At 35.0% G+C, this 26807-nt stretch overlaps 1 protein-coding gene across 4 annotated transcripts in view; it reads left to right on the forward strand.

The window, feature by feature from the left end:
• KMT2E (lysine methyltransferase 2E (inactive)) overlaps nucleotides 1–26807 on the forward strand; it is a 90675-nt gene that overhangs the window by 26978 nt on the left and 36890 nt on the right. For 3 of the 4 annotated variants that reach the window (XM_055590192.1, XM_055590190.1, XM_055590191.1), the window contains 6 exons: nucleotides 11668–11782; nucleotides 13143–13372; nucleotides 16244–16324; nucleotides 21999–22057; nucleotides 22989–23161; nucleotides 26232–26270. In XM_055590192.1, coding sequence (XP_055446167.1) covers nucleotides 11668–11782; nucleotides 13143–13372; nucleotides 16244–16324; nucleotides 21999–22057; nucleotides 22989–23161; nucleotides 26232–26270 — 697 coding nt within the window. Of the gene's footprint in view, nucleotides 1–11667; nucleotides 11783–13142; nucleotides 13373–13854; nucleotides 13944–16243; nucleotides 16325–21998; nucleotides 22058–22988; nucleotides 23162–26231; nucleotides 26271–26807 lie in introns of those variants that run through there. The other variant, XM_055590193.1, reaches the window with a different exon arrangement.

The raw sequence follows: 26807 nt of genomic DNA on the forward strand, positions 1-26807 counted from the left end.
TGTTTAGAACTGTTGAAATTTCTCATTTGCTTTATACTTAATAATAAAGTTTTTCTCTAATTTTTTTTCTTGTCTGTAACATAGTGTATAAGCAGCTATTATTCCCATTTTACAAAAGAAATGCAGCTCAAGGAGATTAAGAGACTTCCCTAAGGCCACATAGTTAGTTAATAAAAAATAAAGAGTTAATTCCAGGGCTGCTTGGCTCCAGATCCATTTGCCACATCGATCAAAAGAGCTAAGTTTTGTTTATTGATGAGTTAAATGAAGTAAAATGCCACATGTGGTAAACTGAGGACAGTTGTCACACCAAATCTCTCCATTTAAAAATTTTTCTTGTATGCCATTGTAATGTGTTTAATTTTAATACATCTTTAAAAAGTGTTAGGTGTAACAAGAATGATAGAAATGTTTTGATCACAAATCTGAAGGAGCATAGTGAGAACTCGTGGATATCTTTTATATTCATTACTGTAACAGGGAGCCATTCTATCCATGTGCAATTACTGATACCCAAGTGTCTGTTACCGAATGTTTTAACATTGAAAGAAAAACTAGAGGTTTCACTTAAAATACTCATATAAACTTCTCATTAAAATACAACTATTTTGAAGGTTTATATAGGGAAGAAATTAAAATTTTGATGAGGAAGAAGGAAATCATTAAAGTCCAGTTTCAGGAGGAATCAGAGCTTATTTAATCAATCATTCTAGCCTATTCTTTTTCTCTCAGTTCCTCTCTTAATTTTATGATTGGCGTTTCTCTCTGTTTAGATCTTCAATTCACCTGACTGCTTAAATGTCTACACTAAAATATATAATAAATGATAATTTATGATGGCTTTTTAAAGAATAAGGATATTTTGGTATAAACAAATACAATTTTAAATTTGTAAAGTGGTTCCAGGAAAATGTGGCAACATCAGGTAGATTACTGCAAACAAAATGGTAGTTGTTCTGCTTTCTGAGTTTTTCAACAATAATTTAGGACTGTAACACATTTGAAAATAACCTTTTTTCATTTTTAAGAAGGGAAATGCTACATAAATAATTTAAATTTTAATGCCCAAATGTGTTCTCCGTATTTGTAAAGTTTATGAAGTAATGACAGTTAAAGTGGTATAGATTCAGAATTACCAAAAATCAGGCTTTGTGTAACTCTAATAAAATAATACATGGTACCATTTTGTAATACAGAAATGAGGTAAAGCTGTTTACATCATTAGGTCATAAATCCATAGACAAAATAGCACTCTGATAAATCTCACAGGAAGTGGGGATAATGCAGTTTGATAGAAATAGTACTAGACCAACCTAAGAGATCTAGGCTTTAGTATTTACTTTGTTATTATAATGCCATGTGACTTAGAATTAAGACTTGATTTTGTAAATGTGGAATCTGAGATCCAGAGAGCTTATGTTTCATGTCTCATGAATATACAGAGACTTAATGATAATCAGTTTGTGGTACTTAGATCAGTCAACTCCTGGTGTGTAATACTGGAGGTTGAACAAATGTGATATTTAAAATACCTTCTAGAACAGTTCCTGAATATCACTTTGGAGCAGCAGGTACTGTTTCCCTGAATAGTTCTGTCCTACTATACTCAGTGTCACAACAAGCAAAACTCAGCGACTGCTTCTCCACCCCTTGCTTCATGGTAGCATTGTCTGGGGATCCAAGAATTGCCCTCCACATTACACCTGTATAGACTCAGCAGAAGCAGATCTATTACCACTAATTCTAGGCCAGAACAAAACTACTTCCAATCTGAGGGAAAGAAATCCATATTCTACCACTCCCTTGGAGTCATTTGCAAAGCATCCCCACTACATCTTTGCTCTACCTGCTCCACTAAACGAGTCTTAGCAACAGCATTTTACCTTTTCTAACACCCAGTATCACCTCACAGGGTCAGAGGTAGGTTCTGAGAGTGACTATTTCAGATTAAATCTTGACCCTGTATCAGTATTATCTCCACCTGTCATTCTTTTGGTTCCTTGGGCACTGTCTCAATTGTCAGTCTATTCAGATCCTTGAACGCTTGCGTCCTTCACTCTTCTTCCAGCTGCTCCATACAAGTTGACTTTTACTTTGACCATGCTACTGGCATGTTGAAGCTAATGCATAGTTTTCAGGCCTCATATTGTTTGTTGTCTAAGGAGGATTTATTACTCTTGATTCTCTGTGCCTTTGGCTTTAGTGAAACTAGCCTTTTGTGGTTTTCTTTCTTTCTTTTAAAAAATTGTAGTAAAATATACGTAACATAAAGTTTACCGTTTTAACTAGTTTTAAGTGTACAATTCAGTAGCATTCAGTACATTCATAGTGTTACTGCAATGTCCAGGCAAGAGATGACAAAGACTTGGACTAGGAGGAGAAGTGTACTGATTGTAAATGTATATTGGAAGAAGAGCCAGAATTGATCAAAGAATTAGATGTGGTGGGTGAGGGCAAATGAATAATCAAGAATGATACTTTATGGTTTTGGATTAAGTAACTGGATGGAGAGTTGTTTAAAGAAAAAGATGAGCCGGGGGAAAAGAGAAAACATGGGCAGAAAAGAAAATCAAGCAAAAATGAGAAAGAGTGGCCAGTTAAGTGTGGTATCTAGAAAGCTGCTGCTGCTGCTGCTGCTAAGTCGCTTCAGTCATGTCCGACTCTGTGCGACCCCATAGACGGCAGCCCACCAGGCTCCCCCGTCCCTGGGATTCTCCAGGCAAGAGTACTGGAGTGGGGTGCCAATGCCTTCTCCAATCTAGAAAGCTAGCAAAGTTAAGTCTTTTTAGGAAGGGAACACTTACATCACATGCTGAAAAGTCTATATAAACTACAATTACCAATTAGTTTGACAATATGGATAGTTATTGTGGTGTTGTGCAGCCTGATGTTGAGCACAAACAACTCTTTTAAGTTTTCTAAAAAGAGGAACAGAGAAATGACAAATGAAAGGGGGCAGGAGTTTTTTTTTTTAATGGAATAATAAATAAGACAGCAGTGATCTAATATAGAGGTAGACTGAAGATGTAAAACACAAGGAATAGTTGCCAGCAAGAGTAAAGTGTACAGATCTTGAAAATGTGAGAAGGGATAAGGTCCAGAGAGCAAGTGGAAGAATAGGGTTGTAATACAAAGTGGCATTTTTCCATTTTTATAAAAGAAAAACAATTTGAATGTAAATACTAGATTTTAGATATGAAATTGTGTTCCCAGTACCTAAAACAGTAGCTGGTATATAATAAACCCTCAATAATTATTTGTTAATAAATTAATAAGAAATTCCTGTTGAGTTGATGTTACATTTTCAAAGAAAGTTATACTGTTACACTAGTAGCACTTGCTAAAGCCATTGAAATCAGAGAAAAATGGTACTCTATTACAATCAGTTCCTTCCCCAAATTTGCTTTCTCTAAACAAGCAGTCAGCAAACTAGGATTACTGAGCCAAACCCAGCCTGCTGCCTGATTTTTGTGAATAAGATTTTATTGAGACTCAGTCATGCCCACTTGTTTAATTATATTTTCTGGCTTTCCAGGTACAATAGAGCTGAGAAGTTGCAACAGAAACCATATTGTTTGAGGTCCTGAATATATTTACTCTCTGGTTCTTCACAGAAAAAGTTGGTTGGCTCCAGCTCTAAATTTAATTCTTTTTTTTTTTTTTGGCTGCACTGCACGGCATGTGGGATCTTAGTTCCCCAAGAAGGGATTGAACCCACGCCCCCTGCATTGGAAGCGCCCAGTCTTAGCCACTGGACCATCAGGGAAGTCCCTGGTTTAATTTTAAATTCCAAAATCTGGGATGTAAAAAAGGGCTTTCTACAACAAACATCTACTTTATAGTCATGAGATAAATTTAGATAAATTAAGAGGTCTAGTAATATGGAGAACTATTTGGGTGGAGCTAATGAAATACAGTTAGATTAAGGATGATTTGGAATTCATGAACACATAGGAAATGGTGAAAACTATAGTAGTGGATGAAACCTCCAAGGTTTAAAGTACAGACACCTAAAAAACAAACATTTAGGAGATAGGGAAAAGAAAAATTTTAAAAGATTAAGGCATTAAAAAAAATGGGAAACAGTTTGGTACTTTCTCAAAATGTTAAACAGAATTACCTTATGGCCCAGAAAAAATTGAAATCAAAGGCTCAAAACAGATATTTGTATATCAATATCCATAACAGCATTACTCGCAATAGACAAAATGTCTATGTTAGACAAAAGGTCTAACATCTCAAGTGTCCATCAACAGATGAATGGACAAATCAAAATGTGGCCTATCTATACAATGGAATATTAGCCATAAAAAAGAATAGAATTCTGAAACATGGTATAAAATGGATGAAACTGGAAAATGTTATGCTAAGTAAAATAAAACAGACATAAAATGACAAACATTTTATGATTCCATTTGTGTACATTGTCTTATGTTGCGAATAGTTATGTATGCTGCGAAGAGTTGGACATGACTGAGCAACTGAACTGATGTAAGTTTTCTAGAATGGGCAAATAGAAATAAATAGTAAAGGTTACCAGGCGATTGGACCTGGAGAAGGTAAGAGATATGAGAACAAAGTGTCTGTCTGAGAGGATGAAAAAGTTTGGAAACAGTAGTAAGACATGAATCATAAGGCTTGAAGGTCTCTTTGTGAACCCTGAAACTTACTACATACAAATGATTGTTGAATGCTCGTTATCTTAGTTAATTCTATTTCATTTGTTTAGGAGAGGTAGAACTAAGGCTACAAAATTTTTATAGCCTCTTCATGGTAGACAGATATAAGGGACTATAGAGTTGAACAAAATGTCCCTATATGTAAAAAATAATACTGTGATTTCAATAAGTTGAATGGTATAGTTCTTTAAAGTAACAGTTCCAGTTAGTGCCTGCTTCAAGTGAAAGTGTTAGTCACTCAGTCATGTCCAACTCTTTGCAACCCCATGAACTGTAGCCCACCAGGCTCCTCTGTCCATGGGATTCTCCAGGCAAGAATACTGGAGTGGGTTGCCATGCCCTTCTCCAGGGGATCTTCCTGACCCAGGGATGGAACCCAGGTCTTCCACATTGCAGGCAGATTCTTTGTTGTTTAACAGTTCTGGTTAGTGCCTAATTCAGGCAGCTGGAAACTAGCAGAATTAAAACAGCAACAAGACAGAGATTGAAATTTGCTGTATTATTTAAGTGACTGAGTACTGACCATGATAGAATACATTGGGACAGAATATAGGAGTAGGAGGGATATAAAGTTCTCCAGTATAAAAATTTTAATAAGTGATGGTATTTTTTTAAGTGATAGATTTTAACTAGGAAATTTAAATCATATTATCTTAAACCAATGAATATTAAGTTCGCAGATCTCACAGTTAAGAGTAGGAGTTTAAAATACAATTTTATTTTCTCAACTCTAGAGTCTATGTAAAGGTATCTTTTTGGAAGCTCTTTAGTAATGTGCTATAAATCAAAAACAAGCCCTTGGAGATGACTCAAGCTTTGTGTGGCTAAATAGTCAAATAAAAAGTTTCTTTCAGAATTCTGAACAGTCTTAAGTGGAAAAGTCGACTCAAAGAAGTTCAGGATGTCATGTAACAACTAGAAATTATTGGTGTTGTTTAGTCACTCAGTCATGTCTGACTCTTTGTGACACCATGGACTGTAGCATGCCAGGCTCCCCTGTCCTTCACCATCTCCCAGAGCTTACTCAGACTCCTGTCCATTGAGTCAGTGATGCCATCCAACCATCTTGTCCTCGTCTCTTTTTACCTTCAATCTTTCCCAGCATCAGAGTCAATTTTTTAATGAGTCGGGTCTTCATATCAGGTGGCCAAAGTATTGGAGCTTCAGCATCAGGCCTTCCAATGAATATTCAGGATTGATTTCCTTTATAATTGACTGGTTTGATCTCCTTGCAGTCCAAGGGACTCAAGAAGAGCCTTCTCCAACACCACAGTTCAAAAGCATAAATTCTTCAGCACTCAGCCTTCCTTATGGTCCAACTCTCATATCCATACAGAACTACTAGAAAAACCATAGCTTTGATTATACGGACCTTTGTTGGCAAAGACGTTAGCATTAAACAACTTTTTATATCATAGGTTTTCTTCCAAGGAGCAAGCATCTTTTAATTTCAAGGCTGCAGTCACCATCTGCAGTGATTTTGGAGCCGAAGAAAATAAAGTCTGTCACTGTTTCCTTTGTTTTCCCATCTGTTTGCCAGAAGTTATGGGACCGGATGCCATGATCTTTGTTTTTTGAATGTTCAGTTTTAAGCCAACCTTTTCACTCTCTTCTTTGACCTTTATCAAGAGGCTCTTTAGTTCCTCTTTGCTTTCTGATATAAGGGTGGTGTCATCTGCATAGCTGAGGTTATTGATGTTTTTTCCAGCAATCTTCATTCCAGCTTGTGAGTCATCCAAACAGGCATTTCGCATGATATACTCTGCATATAAGTTAAATAAGCAGGATGACACTATACAGCATTGACGTACTCCTTGCCCAATTTGGAACCAGTCTGTTGTTCCATGTCCGGTTCTAACTGTTGCTTCTTGATCTGCATACAAGTTTCTCAGGAGGCAGGTGAGGTGGTCTGGTATTCCCATGGCTTTAAGAATTTCCCACAGTTTATTGTGTTCCACACAGTCAAAGGCTTTATAAAGCATACTCAGTGAAGTAGAAGTAGAGGTTTTTCTGAAATTCTCTTGCTTTTTCTATGATCCAGCAGATGTTGGCAATTTGATTTCTGGTTCCTCTGCCTTTTCTAAATCCAGCTTGAACATCTGGAAGTTCTCGGTTCACATACTGTTGAAGCCTAGCTTGGAGAATTTTGAGCATTACTTTGCTAGCACATGAAATGAGTGCAATCGTGTGGTAGTTTGAGGATTGCCTTTCTTTGGGATTGGAATGAAAACTGACCTTTTCCAGTCCTATGGCCACCGTTGAGTTTTCCAAATTTTCTGGCCTATTGAGTGCAGCACTTTCACAACATCATCTTTTAGGATTTGAAAAAGCTCAGCTGGAATTCCATCACCTTTCCTAGCTTTGTTCGTGTTCCTAAAGCCCTCTTGATTTCACACTCCACGATGTCTGGCTCTAGGTGGGTAATGACACCATCATGGTTATCTGGGTCGTTAAGATTGCTTTTGTATAGTTCTTCTGTCTGTTCTTTTCACCTCTTCTTAATATCTTCTGTTACTGTTAAGTCCATACCATTTCTGTCCTTTATTGTACCCATCTTTGCATGAAATGTTCCCTTGGTAACTAGTTTTTAAGAGATCTCTAGTCTTTCCCATTCTTTTGTTTTTCTGTTCCTTTGCATCGGTCACTGAGGAAGGCTTTCTTATCTCTCCTTGCTATTCTTTGGAACTCTGTATTCTAATGGGTTTATCTTTCCTTTTCTCGCTTGCCTTTTGCTTCTCTTCTTTTCTAAGCTATTTGCATTTATTTTTCTTGATAGTTTTGATCACTGTCTTCTGTACCATGTTACGAACCTCCGTCCACAGTTCTTCAGGCACTCTGTCAGATGTAATCCCTTGAATCTATTTGTCCCTTCAACTGTGTAATTGTAAGGGATTTGATTTAGGTAATATTTGAATGGCCTAGTGGTTTTCCCTACTTTCTTCTATTTAAGTCTGAATTTTCCAATAAGGGGTTCATGATCTGAGCCACAGTCAGCTCAGGTCTTGTTTTTGCTGACTGTATAGAGCTTCTCCATCTTCAGCTGCAAAGAATATAATCAGTCTGATTTCATTATTGATGACCTGTGATGTCCATGTGTAGAATCGTCTCTTGTTTTGTTGGAAGAGGGTATTGCTATGATCAGTGTGTTCTCTTGGCAAAACTCTGTAACAACTATTTACACAAAAACCTATTGTATATTATCTCTTTAGCCATGCAGTATAAAAAAATTATTAAAGCTTTGTGTTAATGTTCCAGGAGATTTTGAGAAAGCTCCCATAACCATAATGTAGTAATTTTTGTTTACTGTGAGTTCTTGCTGTGCATTGTCCATGTGTAAATATAGTAGGTTTGCTCAAATTTAATCATTTTCTACTAGTTGGACATTTAAATAATTTCTACTTGTATACCTGGTTTTAGGAATAGAATTACAAAGAACATCTCAATTCTGTGAGTAATTACTTAGTGGAAATTAATTTTATTAAAATAAATTTCCAGTAACGGGGTTACTGGATCTAAAGGATATTTGACTGTTGGTATTTGTCACAAAGTTGTTTTCAGATTTACTGTGTGCTTTGAGGATATTTAGCACCATGGGACTTTTTAAAGAACATTTCTAAGAATGTCTGGTGCCCTATTTTTTGTTTTGTTTTCTGTTAAATACTATCTTACAGTTCAGGAAAATCCTTAAACTGTGTCAACCCATTTCTTTTTACATTATTGCCTTTTAAAATTACTCTTAGTAAGTATCAGCATAGAAATGAAGATCTTGATGAAGTGTTTCTGCCTTCTTGCATTGCCAGCTTTTCAGTACTTAGAGCTTTAATTTTTTTTTTTTTAAATATTAAAGTATAGTTGATTTACAGTGTTGTGCTAATTTCTGCTGTACAGCAAAGTGGCTTAGTTATACACATATGCATTCATTTTTGTGTTCTTCTCCATTATGGTTTATCCCAGGAGATTGGATATAGTTCTAAGTGCTGTAGAGGAGGATGTTGTTATTTATCCATTTTAAATATAGTGCTTTGCATCTACTAACCTCAAACTTCCAGTCTGTCCCTCTCTCTTTCCCTCCCCCTCTGATAACCAGTCTGTTGTCTATGTCTGTGAGTCTGCTTCTGTTTTATAGATAGGTTTATTTGTGCCATATTTTAAATTCCACATATAAGTGACCCCATACATTATTTGTCTTTCTATGTCTGACTTACTTCACTTAGTATGATAATCTCTAGTTATATCCATGTCGTTGCAAATAGTTTATTTCATTCTTTTTTATGGCTGAGTTGTATTCCATTGTATAATATGTGCCACATCTTCTTTACCCTTTCATCTGTCAATGGACATATAGGTTGTTTCCATGTCTTGGCAATTGTGAATAGTACTGTATAGCTTTAATTTGAATCATGAGGTTATGCAAAGGATTTGTGGCTTGTTTACGTGCTTGAGTTTATCTGTATTTGGGCTGAAAGTCTTGTTTAATTCACACCCATTATCTACTCCAAAATACAAATTTCTTGCCACACTCTAAATCCCTAAAAGTGATTCTTTCTATAATGGCTATAATTCTTACATGTTGTTCTAATAATCAGGAATTGCTAAAATTCTGCTTTTTCCCTCTATGTATTTTAAAAAATATTTATTTATTTACTTGGCTGCACTGGCTCTTTCACTGTGGCACACAGATTCTCTAGTTGTGATGCATGGGCCCAGAGCACATGAGTTCAGTAGTTGAGGCAGTCAGGTTTAGTTGCTCTGGCGCCTATAGGATCTTAGTTCTGTGATCAGATATCAAACTGGTATCCCCTGTATTGCCAGGTGGATTCTTAACCAGTGGACCACCAGGGAAGTCCTCCTGTTGTGTATTTTTAAAATAATTTGAAAGGAATCAATATTGTAATCAAAGCAGTTTATCTATTCATTTTATGTGAATTTTATCCTTTTGTTCAGTATGTCTGCCTCAAGGAATCCATGTTGTAGAAATACCATTATATAAACAGAAAATTATATATAAAACAGTGTACAATTGCAATGATACCTTAACACTGAAGAATAGGAACAATTTAAACATCCAGTAGGGAATTTATTAAATAAACTATAGTACATTCATATAATGAAATAAGCAGTTATAAAAAATAAGACAGCACTATGTGTTAACATTGGAAGGTTGAAAAGGCAAACTGTGAATTTGTTGTTGTTTAATCGCTAAGTTGTGTCTGACTCTTTGGGACCCCATGGGCTGTAGTTGGCCAGGCTCCTCTGTCCATGGAGTTCTCCAGGCAAGAATACTGGAGTGGGTTGCCATTTCCTTCTCCAGGGGATCTTCTCCACCCAAAGATAAAACCCGGGTCTCCCGCATTGGCAGGTGAATTCTTCTGAGGTGATGCTAGCCATAAAGAACCTGCCTGCTAATGTAGGAGACTTAAGAAATGTGGGTTCAGTCCCTGGGTATGGAAGATCCCCTGGAGGGGAGGGCATGGCAACCTGCCCCAGTCTTCTTGCCTGAAGAATTCCACAGACAGAGGAGCCTGGCAGGCTACAGTCCACAGGGTCACAAACAGTTGGACATGACTGAAGCAACTGAGCGCACACACAAACCATCAGGGAAGCACCAAATTGTGAATACATATTGTATATTCTCATTTTTAAAAAACGGTGAGATGTATTTATGGATAGACAAATATAGAGGAGGATACAAAGCATCTTAACATGGGTCTATCAGGTTTGGATGAAGACATGATCTTTCACTTTCTTGTTATGTCTCTTTTAAAGTTTGTACAATAAACATGAATTAATTTTGGAATTAAACACATTTCTCTTTAAAAGATTAAACAAGTCAATTTTTAACATCACAGCATAGCTATTAGGTGAGTACTGGTTTTCTAAAGATTCAGAACATTTTGGAGACTCTTCTTTTATAATCTCCTTCAGAACTGCTTGACCTTAGTTTGTGTCTCCTCTCTCTCCTGATTGTAGCACACTGGATCCCAAGTAATAGTCACTTAGAGCGAAATTGAGAATTTGCTTAAGGGATGAGTTGAGGAGAGAAGTAGTTGACAACAGAAATTTGACCAGTTAGATTGTAACTGCGTTAAGCAGCCTTAAACCATGAAGAATTCAAATAGTATTAAATTCTAAGGAAAGGTTTTGATTAAGAGGTTTGATAAAGGTTTTGAAAAAATCATCTCTAACAGTGGCTTGGAAAGAATAAAGGCATGGAAATAAGTCATGTTATGTTTGTGCAAGGGAGAAATTAATTTCAGTGTGAATTGCCCTCAGAAGTAGGTTCACTGCCACATTGATCAATAGGAATTGTCAGATGAGGGCTCCAGGAGGATTGATACAAGTGAAGCATCTGGGCAGGTGATGTACATAAAATGCTAGACCAGGGAACTTAGAAGTCAACCATAGTAGGTGAGTTGTTACTGTCAGTGGTTGGTCAGCTCATCATCATTTAGTCATTATGAGGCCAGAACTGCTAATCTGACACTACCACAGCTACTGGTTGCATTTTTTTTCATAAGCAAGTCTTGGTTCATTGTAAGGTTTCCTTTCCTTAGCTTTTCTGATAGTTCCAAGACTTTGTTATATCTTGACATAGTAACACATACATAAAGCTTTGAACATTGAAATGGATACTTCACATTCAAATTGGGGTCCATGCATGTGGATTCAGTATGTCCTTAGTCTTGTTTAAATTATTTCTACCACTTTTGTCCACCCCTGTGCATAGTGTCCCCAGTGCCACTGAGTACATTAAGTGATTTTTAATGTCTAGTAATTTTTTCAGTGATAGGGAAACTATATCAGAGTTTGAAGATGGGACATTTATTGTACTTAATTAAAAGGTTTTTTTATAACATGGACTCTAGATAGGGTATGTCATATCTGCAGGGTGTTTATGTTTTAGACATTTTAAAGACATTTTATTTGTATAGCCAATATAGTAAGTGTTTGAGTGGAATTCTCTTTGATGCAATGTTTTTCCTTCCAGACCAGAATCCGTAGAAGCTAGCCCTGTGGTAGTTGAGAAATCCAACAGTTATCCCCACCAGTTATATACCAGCAGCTCGCATCATTCACACAGTTACATTGGTTTGCCCTATGCGGTAAGTGTCAAAAATTTCTCTGGAAGGTTTTTTTATATCTGTATATAAATCTGAATTTTTTACATCTAAAAGTTGAAAGTTGATGTATGTGGTGTTATGCCTAAAACTGAATATTTAAAATGCAGACTTTTTATACTATCTAAACAATTAGGTATATAATTTGTAGTTTAATTTGTCATTGATCTAATTATATTTATTCAAGGGATTAAAATTCTATAAGAGGAATTCCTTAGAAGTTTTTATAGTAGTAGTATTTTGCTTTTTATGCTTTTACTAGTTTAGTGTTATAATTCTTTACCTTCTCTATAAAAAGATTGTACGTAGAATTATACTATCTACCGTTGATTTTAAATTATATAGTACTTTATATGATAAATTATATAGTTACCACTGATTTAGCTCTTATATGTCAAGCTCTGTGCTGAGCTTGACATATATATTTTTTTTGATATATATATATATATTAGCTTGACTAATATATATTTTTACATATATTATCTAATTTTCAAAAACAACCTCATATATGGGTATAATTTTCATCCCCATTTCATAGCTGAGAAAATGAAAGCTTATCTAAGCTAACTTATTGAGTGTTGCATAGCTAGTAAGAGGCAGAGTACAGACTGAAACAGCTGCAGAACTGAACACGTTTGTGGTATAATCGAGTTACCATTATCAGAAATTTTTAGAACAGTCTTTTGGACTCTGTTGGAGAGGGAGAGGGTGGGATGATTTGGGAGAATGGCATTGAAACATGTATAATATCATATATGAAACGAGTCGCCAGTCCAGGTTTGATGCACGATACTGGATGCTTGGGGCTGGTGCACTGCGATGACCCAGAGGGATGGTACGGGGAGGGGGGAGGGAGGAGGGTTCAGGATGGGGAACACATGTATACCTGTGGTGGATGCATGTTGATATATGGCAAAAACAATACAATATTGTAAAGTTAAAAAATAAAATATAAAAAAAAAAAGAAATTTTTACCACTTGGACCAGAATAAAAAATACCCAAACTTTAAAAATCCCTATTGTATACTGTCTAGTGACAATATGTCTTTTGTAATTGTTTTTGTTATTCTTTAGCCTCTATTTTCTAAGGGTTTTGTGTTTGTTTTTTTTAACCATCACTATTCTCACATCTTGTATTGTGAAGGTGACCAAGGTTGTAGGTAGATATTTTCATTTATTATGGTTTAAAATTTAGTTTCAGCAAGTCACTATTTTAAAGGTGTTAAGGAAGAAATGGGCCAATTTCATCTCTCTCAAATAGGTTAAGGACTGAATTTTATTTAAGTTGCTTAGATCATACTGTTACTGAAATTACATTGTGCTGTGTTTGTGTTTAATTATCCAGGACCATAATTATGGTGCTCGTCCTCCTCCAACACCTCCAGCTTCCCCTCCTCCATCAGTTCTTATTAGCAAAAATGAAGTAAGCATCTTTACCACTCCTAATTTTGATGAAACTTCCAGTGCTACTACAATCAGCACATCTGAGGATGGAAGTTATGGTACTGATGTAACCAGGTGCATATGTGGTTTTACACATGATGATGGATACATGATCTGTTGTGACAAATGCAGGTAAAATATTTCATGCTATTTGCTTGTTTTCTTGAATGCTCCTAATGTTTGTGATTGTTAATGTTGGAAAAGATAATTAAAGTTGCTTTGAAAGAAACTGATAAATGAATTTTTAAAGTGATCCTTCTGCTACTATCATTGCAGACTGTTTTGCTCCTAGAAAGTGCCCCTATGGGAAAGAAAGAAAGAAAAAAAAAAAACTATCTTAAGAGTTTTTTGGAAATCCTTGTTGTTAATTGAGTAATAGGCAGTCAGTTCTGAACTTTATACAGAATCACACCTCTCTTTTCACTCATTCAATAGTAATACACTACATAAAGTAGACAAGATACAAATGAGAGGAGAATTGAGTCCTGTGTATTTCCTTTGGAATTATTTGTGCTGTATAGTCAACTGTGATTTTCCAGTTTGGGGGAATTATACATTTGATTGATGTTTGTTTGACCTGACTCTCTCACCTCCTTTTGACTTGAACCTTGCAGCACTCTGGAGTCTCCTTGAACCAGAACCACAGTCTCCCCTCCCCCAACCCTGGTTCAACCACCAAGAAAGGCCTCCTCCCCTAGAGAAGGTGTGATTGGGACAGAAAGTGGGGTTTTGTTTTCTTTCTTTATCTTTTTTTCTGGTGGGAGGGAGTTGGGGAGGATGGAGAGGGAACAGTAGGGTTTCAACCTGAAAGTTACTGAGTCCATCCCCTGCATAGGCTGGGAAGCAGAGAGTGTTTAAGCAGTATTTAAGCACTGTAGAGGGTAAGAAAGTTTGATAGTTTTCAGAATATCCTGGATCTGGTCCTTAAGGCATAGCTTCATTATTTTACTTGAAATAGTATTCATATTTGAATGTGAGTATAATATTTGGCCTTGTTGAGCCAAATATAAATTACTTTGCATTATTTGTAATCTGTTCCCCTCTGTTAAGTTAGGTGATTAGGAGTGAGATGTAATTGATACAAACATGCAGTTAGGATTATATTTCAAAAAGGTGATTTACCTTTGCCAAAAATGGGGAAAATTAGTCTTAAGTGAAATGTGAAATTTGATGTTATTTTTATGGAAAGTTGTAATATTAATACTTTGAGTTAATTTTAATAATAAAACTATATTGTGATACTTTTTCAAATTAACAACTAAACTTATGGTACATACTATTACCATGAGCAATCACCTCAGTAAATTTATTCAGGAGGTAAATGTAAAATCGAAGAACATAACTTCACTGGTAACTTGTTTTCCTCATTATTTTTTAATTATTTAGCAGCAACTCTCAATTCATATTTTAACCAATCATATAAAATATCTCATAGCTGATTTTTGTCTTATGTGATAAATTATATACCATTTGACAGTATTTTTATTCTAATGCATAAAGTGTTTTTCTTTTGATTACAATGATCTATATATAATATATAATTATATTAGAAAATAGTGAAATAGTTCTTAGGATTTATACCTATCTACAAATTCTTGAAGGACCAGTTCACATATATTGGATTATTCAAGGTATTTGCTTTTTAGCAACTGGTCTATTTGTTATGAATTTTTTGTTATTCTACTTTTCTACTGCTTAACCTGGAGTATAATATATACTGCCAGGCTTAATCTTTTTTCCTCTATTCTTGTTTTACATTGGCTCTATGTATTTTCATGTACCTGCTGCCCATACTCTCTTTCAAGTTTGCCAACTAGAGCTCTGATATTTATTCATTTCCTAGTTTTATTTCTTCTGTTGTCTCCATGACACTATTACTTACCCCCCAAATTTAACATAATTTGTTATCCTCTCATCAAGTGCTTTGCTTTTCTTTTAAACTTTTTTCCCCTATCATCTTTGATATATAGACAGTTATCTTTATATTTTACCAATTCTTGTCCCAACATCCTCAGTTAAGAAAGAGCAAGATCATAGCAGTTAACTTAGTAGCTTTTATGTATAAATTATATATATTAAAAGTAGCTCATTATTGTATAAAGAATAAGATTATTTTTAGAAACAGGCATATATATCAGCTATAGACCAATTAAAGTTTTGGCCATAAAATAGCCTCAAACTTTAGAAGTTTGCCTCAAGTTGCTCCATGTATTACTCTTAAAAATAGAGTTCATAATAAATTTAGTCTCTATCTTCATGGAATGACTCTTGGATTCTTTAACTTCATCTTCTCTGCCATCATTCTAGTTATTTTGGTTCTTTAACTTAGATCTGGAATGTTGGAAAAGCCTCTTAGTTGATTTTTATACTTTCGGTTTTTAAAATTTTTTTTGAATACTATATACCATCAAAACAACCTCTGGTTGTTACATGTTGCCAGTTAGAAGAGTGCTACACACACTTTGACATTCCAGGTTCTATATACTGTAAATACACTTTACTAATTGAATTTTATTCCCCTCTGTTTCTCAAAACGAACATTCTTCAAATATATTAACTGCCTTCTGACTGTTGCTCTCTATATCCATCTACTTGAGAAAATGTTGCTATGTGACATTTCTGTCTTCATAATTTCCCATGTGAGGTTCTCTTCAAGTCCCATTATTCTCCAGGATGCTTTTCCCATTAATACCAAATAGTGTGGATATCTGCAGCTTGTGATTTGTAATAAAATATGTACCTTTTACATTTTAATATTATATTTGCTTTAGAAATTTGTATCATGTATATGATATCCCATATTTGTCCTCTTACTTTTGCATCTCAAAGTTTTATCTTCCCGAGGACATATTTCTGTGAATTCTTCACATTACCTTTTATACTACTAAACTCAAAATAGGCACTTATTAAGTGATAGTTAAATAGAATATCAAATCTTAATTAAAGTATGATTTTAATAATATTTTGTATGTTCTGCTTTTTTTCCCCCCTTCCTTTTTAAAGTGTCTGGCAACATATTGACTGCATGGGGATTGACAGGCAGCATATTCCTGATACATATCTTTGTGAACGTTGTCAGCCTAGGTAAGTTGTGCATGTAGTAAAACTGCCAGTAATTTTACCGAGGTAATCTTTAGTTACTAGAAGTTTATATATGAACTCTAGATTAAACAATTAATGGATACTGTGTTAATATGGGCTTCATTTTTATGGTTTGGGGTTTTGTTTGTTTTCATTCTGACATCTCTAAAATCAGGAAGAATCTTTCCATTGATAATGTGTCATGGTTTATTTTCTATCTAGGGTTTTTAATAATGCATAAAATCCTAGTGCATTTTCTAAGGGACATCTTTTTTCAGTGGACTGCACATTATGTTAAAAAGTTATTACAAGGGCCTTCCCTTCTAATACACAGTTTTGTAGGGCTTATACTATTAGTCTGCCTATTGGCAATAATGTGTTTTCTTGCCATTTCTTTTTCTGTGTTTTTAAAAAATCTTTTTAAATGGACATTTCAAACCTATATAAAAGTACTGGTATAAGGAACCCACATGTTTCCACCACCCTGCTTCAAAAGTTCTCAATAATCTTTTCATTTACACTGCTGTGAATTTTTCTCCTTCATGTATTTTAATGCAAATCCCAACTATATTATTCCATTCATATGTATCCGTATATATATTTAAGTATATATATATTTCTGTTTATATATTTCAGTATGTATCGATAAAAGAATTAACAAAAATCTGTAATCACAAAATGATTAGTATACTTGCAACAAAATCTGCTACATTTAACCACTTTTTATTTTTAAACATTATTTATTTATTTTTGGCTATGCTGGGTCTTCATTGCTGCATAGGCTTTTCTCTAGTTGAGGTGAGCAGAGGCTTCTCTTCAGTTGCAGTGTGGAGGCTTCTTTTGTTGGGAGCACAGGCTCTAGGGCGTCGGGGCTTCAGTAGTTGTGGCACATGAGCTCAGAGGTTGCAGCGCGAGGACTCTGGAACTCAGGCTGAATAGTTGTGGCACATGGGCTTTGTTGCTCTGCAGCTTGTAGGCTGTTCCCAGATCAGAGATCAAACCTGTGTCCTCTGCCTTGGCAGGCGGATTCTTTACCACTGGACCACTAGGGAAGCCCCCATTCATGCTCGTGCTTAGTTGTGTCTGACTCTTTGTGACCCATTGGACTGTAGCCCACCAGTCTTCTCTGTCCATGGGACTCTACAGGCAAGGATACTGGAGTGAGTTGCCATTTCTTTCTCCAGGGCATCTTCCCAACCCAGGAATTGAACCTGAGTCTCCTGTTTTTACTGCATTGCAGGCAGATTCTTTAGCCACTGAGCCCTCAGGGAAGGCCCCAGCCTTTCTTAAAGTATTGATCGGTTGATATACATCTCTTTTAAGTCTCTAGTAATCTAAACCTCTTTACCCCACCAACCTCAATCTCCTTTGCAGTTTGTTTCTTTAAGGGAATGAATTGTTTATCCTGGTGAGTTTACCAATTCCATTTTCATGATTTAACAGTTTTCTCTCTATATTTCTGTAAATAGTGTGTGATTAGATTTAGATCCCCCTCCTTTTTTGGGGGTAAGACATAGACTGTATTCTATCAGGTGACACACAATATATGAATGGGACCCATTGATAGTCATTTTTAAGATCTATTATTTATTAGGGGTTGGTTGCAAATTAAGTGGCGTGTTAATTCTGTTGCTTATCACTTATTAGCTGGACTGTTTCTGTAGAACTTCCCCGTATTAACTGTTCAGTTCTTTTATATTTTACTGAGGAATGGCAGGATAAATGCTTGTTGATTTGTAGTGTTTATCTGTTTTTAGAATAATGAAAAGAATTTTAAGAAGTCAGGGGTTTAAACATATTGAGTATCAGCATATTGCAGTTATCAGCATGACAAGATATCTCAGGCTTATCTTATACTTCTGTGCCCCAAGCTCAGAATAGGTTTTCAAGACTAGAATCTGAGAGCTAGTAATGTTCCTTCCTACTGGTCTTCTCAGTGTTTCTATGTCTTTTTAGTAGACGAAGCTAGTCTACTATAAGTTTTGTCTGTTTATTTTTAAGATAAAATACAGGTGCTTATATTGATAATTGCAATTTAAATTTAGGGATACAGTTGACCCTTGAACAGCATGGATTTGAACTATGCATGCCCACTTATGTGTGAATTTTTTTCAATAGTAAGTACTACAAAACTACACACGCTGCATTTTAGCACCCCTAACCCTCTCATTGTTCAGGGGTCAGCTGTACAAGGTTTTCATCTTACTGTTTCTATATTCCATCTGTGTCTCCTTCTATGCTAGTTCTCAACAATGCAGTCAGTAGTGTAATTAGAGTATCACATAATTTTCTCAACTGCTTAATTGCATAGAAGAATATAACAGTTTCAGAGTAACAGTACCAACATTAGCACCAACAATATGATTATGTAAAAAGTTTATAACTTTTTTCCCCCTTTAGATATTTTCCATAGGGATGTATAGTTAATTTATTGTGTTTAAGTTCTCTTAAAAGAATTTTACTGTTTACACACTACACACTTCAGGCTTTGGTTGTTTTATTTTTGACTTTTTAAAAGTTAACCTTTTCAAGTAATGTAGATTCACATGCATTTGTGAAATAATACGGAGATCCTTTGCGTCCTTTATTCAATTTCTCCCAGTGGTAACATCTTGAAAAACTGTTAATACAATATCACAGGCAGTATACTACATTGGTATAGTCAAGATACAAAAAATTTCAATCACGAAGATCCCTCATGTTGCCTTTTCTAGACGTATCCACCTCTTTCCACTCCGATCTTTGACCCTTGGCAACCACTAATCTATCTATAGTCTATTCCAGTAATTCTGTCATTTAAAGACAGAAATGAAATTACACAGTATGTGACCTCTTGGGATTGGCTTTTTTTTTAACTGAGCAAAATTCCCTGGAAAACCAGCTAATTTGTGGCATGTTATCAGTATTTTGTGTTTTGTTTTTTTTTTCTTTTTTCCTTTTTCAGATTAGTGTTATATGGTATATATGTACCAGAGTTTGTTTAACCACCCACTGAAGGACATTTGGGTCATTTCCACTTTTTTGGCTATTATAAATAAAGTTGCTATGAACATTTGTGTACAGGTTGGAGTGTGAACCTAAGGTTTGCTTGCTCTGGTATATGCCCAAGAGTGCAGTTGCTTGATCATTTGGTAGTTGCATGTTTGCTATTGTTGTTTAGTTGCTCAGTCGTGTCCAGCTCTTTTACGACCCTGGGCTGTATCCCATCAGGCTCCTTTGTCCATGGGATTTCCCAGGCAATAACCCTGGAGTGGATTGCTATTTCCTTCTCCAGGGGATCTTCCCAACCCAGGGATTGAAACCCCATCTCCTTCACTGCAGGAGAATTCTTTACCACTGGGCCACTTGCAAAGCCCCAGTTGCATGTTTAGTTTTATAAGAAATTGTCACGTTGTCATGCAGCAGAAACCAGCACAACATTGTGAAACAGTTATCCTCCAATTAAAAATAACTTTTTAAAAAAGTGTCAAATTATTTTGCAGAGTAGTTGTATCAGTTTACTTCCTATGAGAAATGGATGAGTAATAATTTTATTTTTAAGAATTACTTTTTATATCTTACTTGTATAGTCATATGCTTATTTAGTTATGTAAGAAGTAGTCCCATCATTCCTGCTCCTTTGACTTTGAAAGTAACAATTTTTTTAAAAAATCAATTATTCCTTCCAATTTTTGTTATACTAGAAACAGATATGCACATGGTGGTGGTTTAGTCACTAAGTCATGTCCAACTCTTGTGATCTCATGGACTGTAGCCCACCAGGCTCCTCTGTCCATGGGATTTCCCAGGCAAGAATACAGAATTGGGTTGCCATTTCCTTCTCCAGAAGATCTTCCTGACACAGGGATCAAACCCAGGTCTGTTGCATTGTAGGCGGATTCTGTACCCACTGGGCCACTAGGGAAGTACAGATATGAACATGTATATTTGTATTCCCCTCCTTACTTAGATAAGCAGTGGCACATAGAGTTTTTGCCACAGTAGTTTTTTGTCTTAAAAATTTGTTCTGAAGAGCACTTCATGTTAATAATATAGAAATTAACTTCTTCCTATAACTCAAGATGCTCAATCTTTTACATGTTGTATACTTTAGACAGCCCTTTAAGTGGACCTTTGAGTTGTTTCCAGTCTTTTGTAATTGCAAATAGAAGTGAGATTGTTCAGTAAAAGGGTAAATGTATGTGTAAAATTTTGTCTGATACCACCAAATTCCCCTCCAGTAGGAACTGTTCCATTTTGAATCTCCACTAGTCATGGATAATCATGCCTATTTTCCTCTGCCTCACAACAGAGTTTTTGACAGACTTGGATTTTTGCTGATTTAACTAAATGAGAAATGGTAATCTCACTGTGATACTTTTCATTGCTTATGAGTGAGGTTTTTCTATGTGACTTTGTTTCACCTTTTACTAGTTACTAGCCTTTCGCCAGAGGAGAAGGCAATGGCACCCTACTCCACTACTCTTGCCTGGAGAGTCCCATGCATGGAGGAGCCTGGTGGGCTGCAGTCCATGGGGTCGCTAGGAGTCGGACACGACTGAGCGACTTCACTTTCACTTTCATGCATTAGAGAAGGAAATGGCAACCCACTCCAGTGCTCTGGCCTGGAGAATCCCAGGGACGGGGGAGCCTGGTAGGCTGCCGTCTCGGGGATCACACAGAGTCGGACACAACTGAAGCGACTTAGCAGCAGCAGCAGCAGCCTTTTGCCAGAGAGTTGTTTTTTTTTTTTTTTTTAACATATTAGACTCTTTTATTTTAAATCATGAGGTGAATATCTACTGATGAATTCAGTAAGAGTTAGTTAAAAACTGACCATTAATGAGGATAGTCACGTCAGCAATAACTGGCTGTCATTCTGTGATAACTAGAATTATCAGTAATGCTAGGATAGTTTTGACCTACTAGACATTAAGGCAAGTCTGAGTAGCAGGTACTTCAGTCGAAAGCCCTTATTCTCCCAAATAACTGTATCTAGGTATCTGACCTTTAGACTAATAAGTTTAGACAGGGAAAACGTTGCAAGGGTGGTGAGGGGGGCAAACAAAACAATTACTGTGGATGTTCTAGTTCATGAGTGGAGGCTGGAACAGGTTAATAAAATATTTTAGTTGTTAAATATTTAGTGTTTATCATTTCAAAAATGGAAATAATTTAGGCAAATAGTAATTATTTAGTGTTTATCATTTCAAAAATGGAAATAATCTAGGCAGATAGTAATAGTGCAATAATTATATTACCATTTCCCCCTAAACTTTTGCTTTTAAATATTCAGTTTGGGAAAAAGTAGGGCTTCCCTGGTGGCTCAGATGGTAAAGAATCAGCCTGCAATAACGGAGACCTGGGTTCAGTCCCAGAATTGGGAAGATCCCTTGGGGGAGGGCATGGCAACTCACTCCAGTATTCTTGCCTGGAGAATCCCCAAGAATGGAGGAATCTGGTTTTTTAAGTAAAAAATTGTTTTCTTAACACAACAGAGTCAGTTAATTGGCATCTACTGCTAATTATGCTAATCAAATCTAAACTGCAAGGCAAGTGATAGTATACATAATTTATGTTGTTCATTTTTCAATAAGAATACTAGAGAAATGATTAAGTTTTTATCACATTTAAAACAGATCTGCTTTGTATCTAAATTTATGAAAGCTTGATAAATATGTTAATATTTTAATTATAGGAGTTTGGATAAAGAGAGGGCGGTGCTACTACAACGCCGGAAAAGGGAAAATATGTCAGGTAGGTAAAAAGGATCTATAGTAAATAAACTTTACTATGACTGAGAGAATAAGTGGCCTGCATGTTTTTAGTCAGATATAAACCCCTGGCTAATGAACATTGGTTATATGTATAATTTACTATCTCAGGTATACATTTTAAATATTCTTTTTTATAGATTTTATAGATCAGTAATATTTAGTTTAGAATATATGGAAAACAAAATTAAAATTTAAAATCATATTTTCGTGCACATAGATAACCTTTTGGTTTAAAGAAGTAAAATATGTTTGTTCTTTAGAAAGATGGCGATCCATTAGTTGATCACGTGGAATAGTATTTATTTTATTTTTAGGAATAGGATTTAAAGGTGTAACATATGCTAAACTTTCACTGCAGCTTTTAAAACATGTTGATACCAATACAAGTGGTTTTGAATAATGATAAGTTTTTTGAATTGTTTGATGAATATTTAAATTGTTTCTAGCATTTTTGTTTTGTTCTGTTATTACAAATAGGAAGGTCAGTGAAACCCTTTTAGATAGTGTTTTTTGTTTTTTTTGTATGTGTCCCATTTTATCTTTGGATAGATCCCTAGATACGGGGTTGCTGGGTAAAAATGGTAAGTGTATATAGAATTTTGCTAGATATGGCTCAGTTAATTCCCCTTCATAAAGAAGTTTTAATTACAGACACTGGCAATGTTTGTAGGTGTCTGTTTCCCATGGTCACACCATCTGAGTACCTTGTCAGATTTTGTATCCTTTCTAGTTTAATGTATAAGAAATATATTTGTAATTTGCATTTAAATGTGTCTTACTATGAGTGAGGAAGTGGGGGAAAAACTTTTATTCTGAAAGATAGAGGCATAATAGTTTGTTATGTAGAATGTTATTTTATTGTTTGAAATAGGAATATTATTTATGCAATAATTTTTATTTTGCCTTGGAAGATGGTGATACCAGTGCAACTGAGAGTGGTGATGAGGTTCCTGTGGAATTATATACTGCATTTCAGCATACCCCAACATCGATTACTTTAACTGCTTCAAGAGTTTCTAAGGTTAATGATAAAAGAAGGAAAAAAAGTGGGGAGAAAGAACAAAATATTTCAAAATGTAAAAAAGTAAGTTTTTTCTGTTATGAAGATGACTAGAAGGGAAGTGACAGTTTTACAGGAAAGACAGGAGAATTATGGATAGTATTAATAGCTAGAAAAGGTAGCAGGATCTAAGTTTAATTTAAAAAAAAAACATTAAAAATTTTTAATGTGTTTTATAGATTGAAATGGAGTGGAGAAAAATGTTTGCAAACTGCTTTGAAATCATCACTGTGATGAGACTAGTTATAAAAATGCAAAAGATAAAGTAAGATTTAGTGAAGGTTGCTGTTCTATAAAACAGAAATAAGAGTGCTAAATTTTTAGTAGCTTATAAATGGGTAGAGGTTTGTAGCTGTTTGTATCTGAATCATGTTTAATCATTTTAATAAGGCTACATACACATTTGTTGAGTTTCTTACTATCTAGATTTTTCTCACTTAAACTTTTGTATTAAAATATCACCAGGATATGGCAGAAAACTGTAAAGAGTGAAATTATACCTAGATATAAAATGAAGTTTTACCCCCAAAAAACATTGGTTTTTTTGGAGTAATTCTTCATGATATTTGATTATTTAATAGGCAGCATGTACTTTTAAATACATTTTTCCTTTTTCTAATTTCACCTTCCTATTTAAAGTAAGTCTTGATTCTAATAGTCTTCACATATATGTCTCTCTAATTTTGCTTTTCTATACAACTATAACCAAATTCTACCTCTGTTTTCTGACATGTTATCCTTACTTACACTGTTCCCTTCATTACTAGACTATTCTTTTCTCCATCTTTATCTTTTAAACTCCTATTCTACTTTGAGGCCCATCTGAAGCACTACTTTTTCAATGAAGTTTGCTTTTCTCCTATCAAATATGATCATCTTTCTTTGTATTTCACCTTGGCACTTGAACCTGTTATTATAGCACTTAATCACATTCTGCTTTATTTCATTGTAACTTTCCTCATCTCAGAGTGTAATGTACAGAGGAAGAGATCATCTATTAAGTGCATTTTACAATTTAGGAAGTCATGTTTAGGTATTAACGATTTTTTTCTCTCATGTTGAGTTAGTAATACTTCATAAGGATTAGGAAAAAAAAATCTAAGAACTGGGCATAAAGATCTAGTTTGCTTTGCTGTTATGTTTTTAGTACTGTTGGGGCAGTATGTAGTTAAAAATACATAGCAAAAAGATGTATCTAATTTTGCTTTTTATTCAACCTGTTGTTATGGCTGATTGTTAAAAATGTGAATGGAGTTCACAGTGGACATTCTGGACAGATGACATTTTAAAAATACTCATAAACACTTAGTAAGGTGTTGCTGGTTGCTGTTTTAGCAATTCAGAGCTTTGACATGAAGTGTTAACACTGTTAAAGACATAGATTGTGTATTGTGACCCATTAGGAGTTTTAAAATTTTATTAATTGTTAAAATTTTCCAGTTTTACTTGAATTTTTTAAACTTGATATTTTTTCATAAAATGATTGTCAGCACATATTAACCTATGAATGTTCTTTTATTATTTTCTTTCAGTGTTTCCCCTGTAAACCAAACTTGTATCTTCTTTCATCATACTTCAGATTTTTCTTTTGTTTCAGCTGCACAGCCATTATGCAGGTTTAAAATCTGTAAATCATCTTCAGTCTTTGACATTCACTATTGATTTTTCCTTTGGAATGTCTCTTCTCTGTTTTCTTATTTTTCTTCATTTTTGCTTCTACAAACCCAGTGTGCCCTGATAGTAGTATAGTAATACCTTCTTTAATTTCTCCAACTTTATCCTCTTTCCACTTCAGTCACTCTGCACTTGGTTATGACATTTTCTGCAAATATTGTTTTATATCACTTCTCTGCATGCTAAGTCACTTCAGTTGTGTCCAGCTCTTTGCAACCCTATGGACCATAGTCTGCCAAACTCCTCTGTCCATGGGATTTCCCAGGCAAGAATACTGGAGTGGGTTGTCATTTCCTTCTCCAGGGGATCTTCTCAAGCCAGGGATCAAACCCGTGTCTCTTATGCTCCTTGCATTGGCAGGCGGGTTCTTAGCGTCACCTGGGATGCCCTTCCCTGTTGAGAGGTATTTCATAGATTCCTCCATCATAATGAAGAACTTAAAGTATTTAAGCCAGAATCTTAAAATCTGACTGACTTTCATGACCTAATTTTACATTTTTTTAACCAGTCTTACGTCATACTGTTTTTAGTAGGTACAAGTGTGGTATGCTAGTTTTTTTTTTTTTAATGTGACATATTTTTGCTTATTGCATGCCTTCTTTCTTATTTCTTTAGTACCAGAATTGTGTTCAGTTTTCCACATGGCTGAACAAATCCATTTTCTGTGTTCCTGGCTCTTTTTCCATATTTTATGTGAAGACTCTTTGCTGCTCTTACTGCTGCTGCTTCTCTTCCTCCTCCTCCTCTCTTTTAACAAAACTTGCTCTCTTCCAACAGACAGTCTACACACAAACTTGGAACTTAAATTTGGAACTATAGTGCTTACTCTAGGTTTAATGTTTGTTAATCTCTCTAAATATACTCACTTTGTGGAGTGGAGTGGTGAAGTGAGTCTTAAATTCCACTTTAGAATGTGGCAGAATAGAGAGCTCCCATTAAATATTTGTTAAGTACAATTCTGTTTACCACATTGCTTATTATTTGAGTCCCAATAGGTGCTCAAATATTACTTGCTAGTTGACCTAGAAAATTAAAGTAATAACAAAATTGTTTTATCCCCATGCCAAATCTTGGCTCATGACTTAAAACTACTATAATATTTTTAATACCTTCCAACTTTTATCAGGTGTTTTTCCATGATTGTATTTTAATATTGAGCAAATAGAAAATTTAGACATTTTCTTAGCATTATATGCATACATATTCTCATGTTTTTGCATTGTCTGTATTTATTTTTAATAGTAGTTTAGTGTTCTAGTAGATGATTTTACTTCAGTATTCCCTTACTTCTGACTATATTGGTTTTTACCATATTTTGTGTAATTTATGCAATTTCAAAAAAAAGCTTGAGTGAGATCATTCTTAAATATTAATTTATCCAGTTTTTAAAGATCTAACTCAGAATTCTGTGTTATTTCAGGCCTTTCGTGAAGGATCTAGGAAATCATCAAGAGTTAAGGTAAACACATTGAATCTAAGCCCTTACTATCAATTGTCAAGTATCTAACAACTTACTAAGTGGTTGCTTGGTCATAATCTTGCATGAATGCTCTCTGCATTCTGTGTCATTTCATTGCTTATTATCTTTATGAAATGAAGTGGGAAGAAGTGGGACCATAGAGAATTCTAATTGGATTAATATATACCATTCTTGGAGTTTATTAACACTATTAACATTAAACAAGAGGAGATAACACAAATGATTTCTAATATTGATTCATTTTTCATTTATCATTGTATTCCATGTCTCTAGTGCCACTTTTTATAGTATACTAGACATATAAATGCAAAATCACACTTGAAATTTGAAATTTTGCTCTTCTACATAGTTTGAATTCGAGGGATTTAGTCAAGTCAGTAGTTATAAAATACTTTGAAATCACCATAGATTCACCATGGAAGTACAGACTTGTTACTTGTACCTTGAATAATTAGTATACATCCTTAATTTTGTAGATGCCAGGATTGCTGAGAGAAGCAAGCCCTGCCCCTCAAA

Source organism: Bubalus kerabau, chromosome 8 (genome assembly GCF_029407905.1).
Source record: "Bubalus kerabau isolate K-KA32 ecotype Philippines breed swamp buffalo chromosome 8, PCC_UOA_SB_1v2, whole genome shotgun sequence".
Lineage (NCBI taxonomy): Eukaryota > Metazoa > Chordata > Mammalia > Artiodactyla > Bovidae > Bubalus > Bubalus kerabau.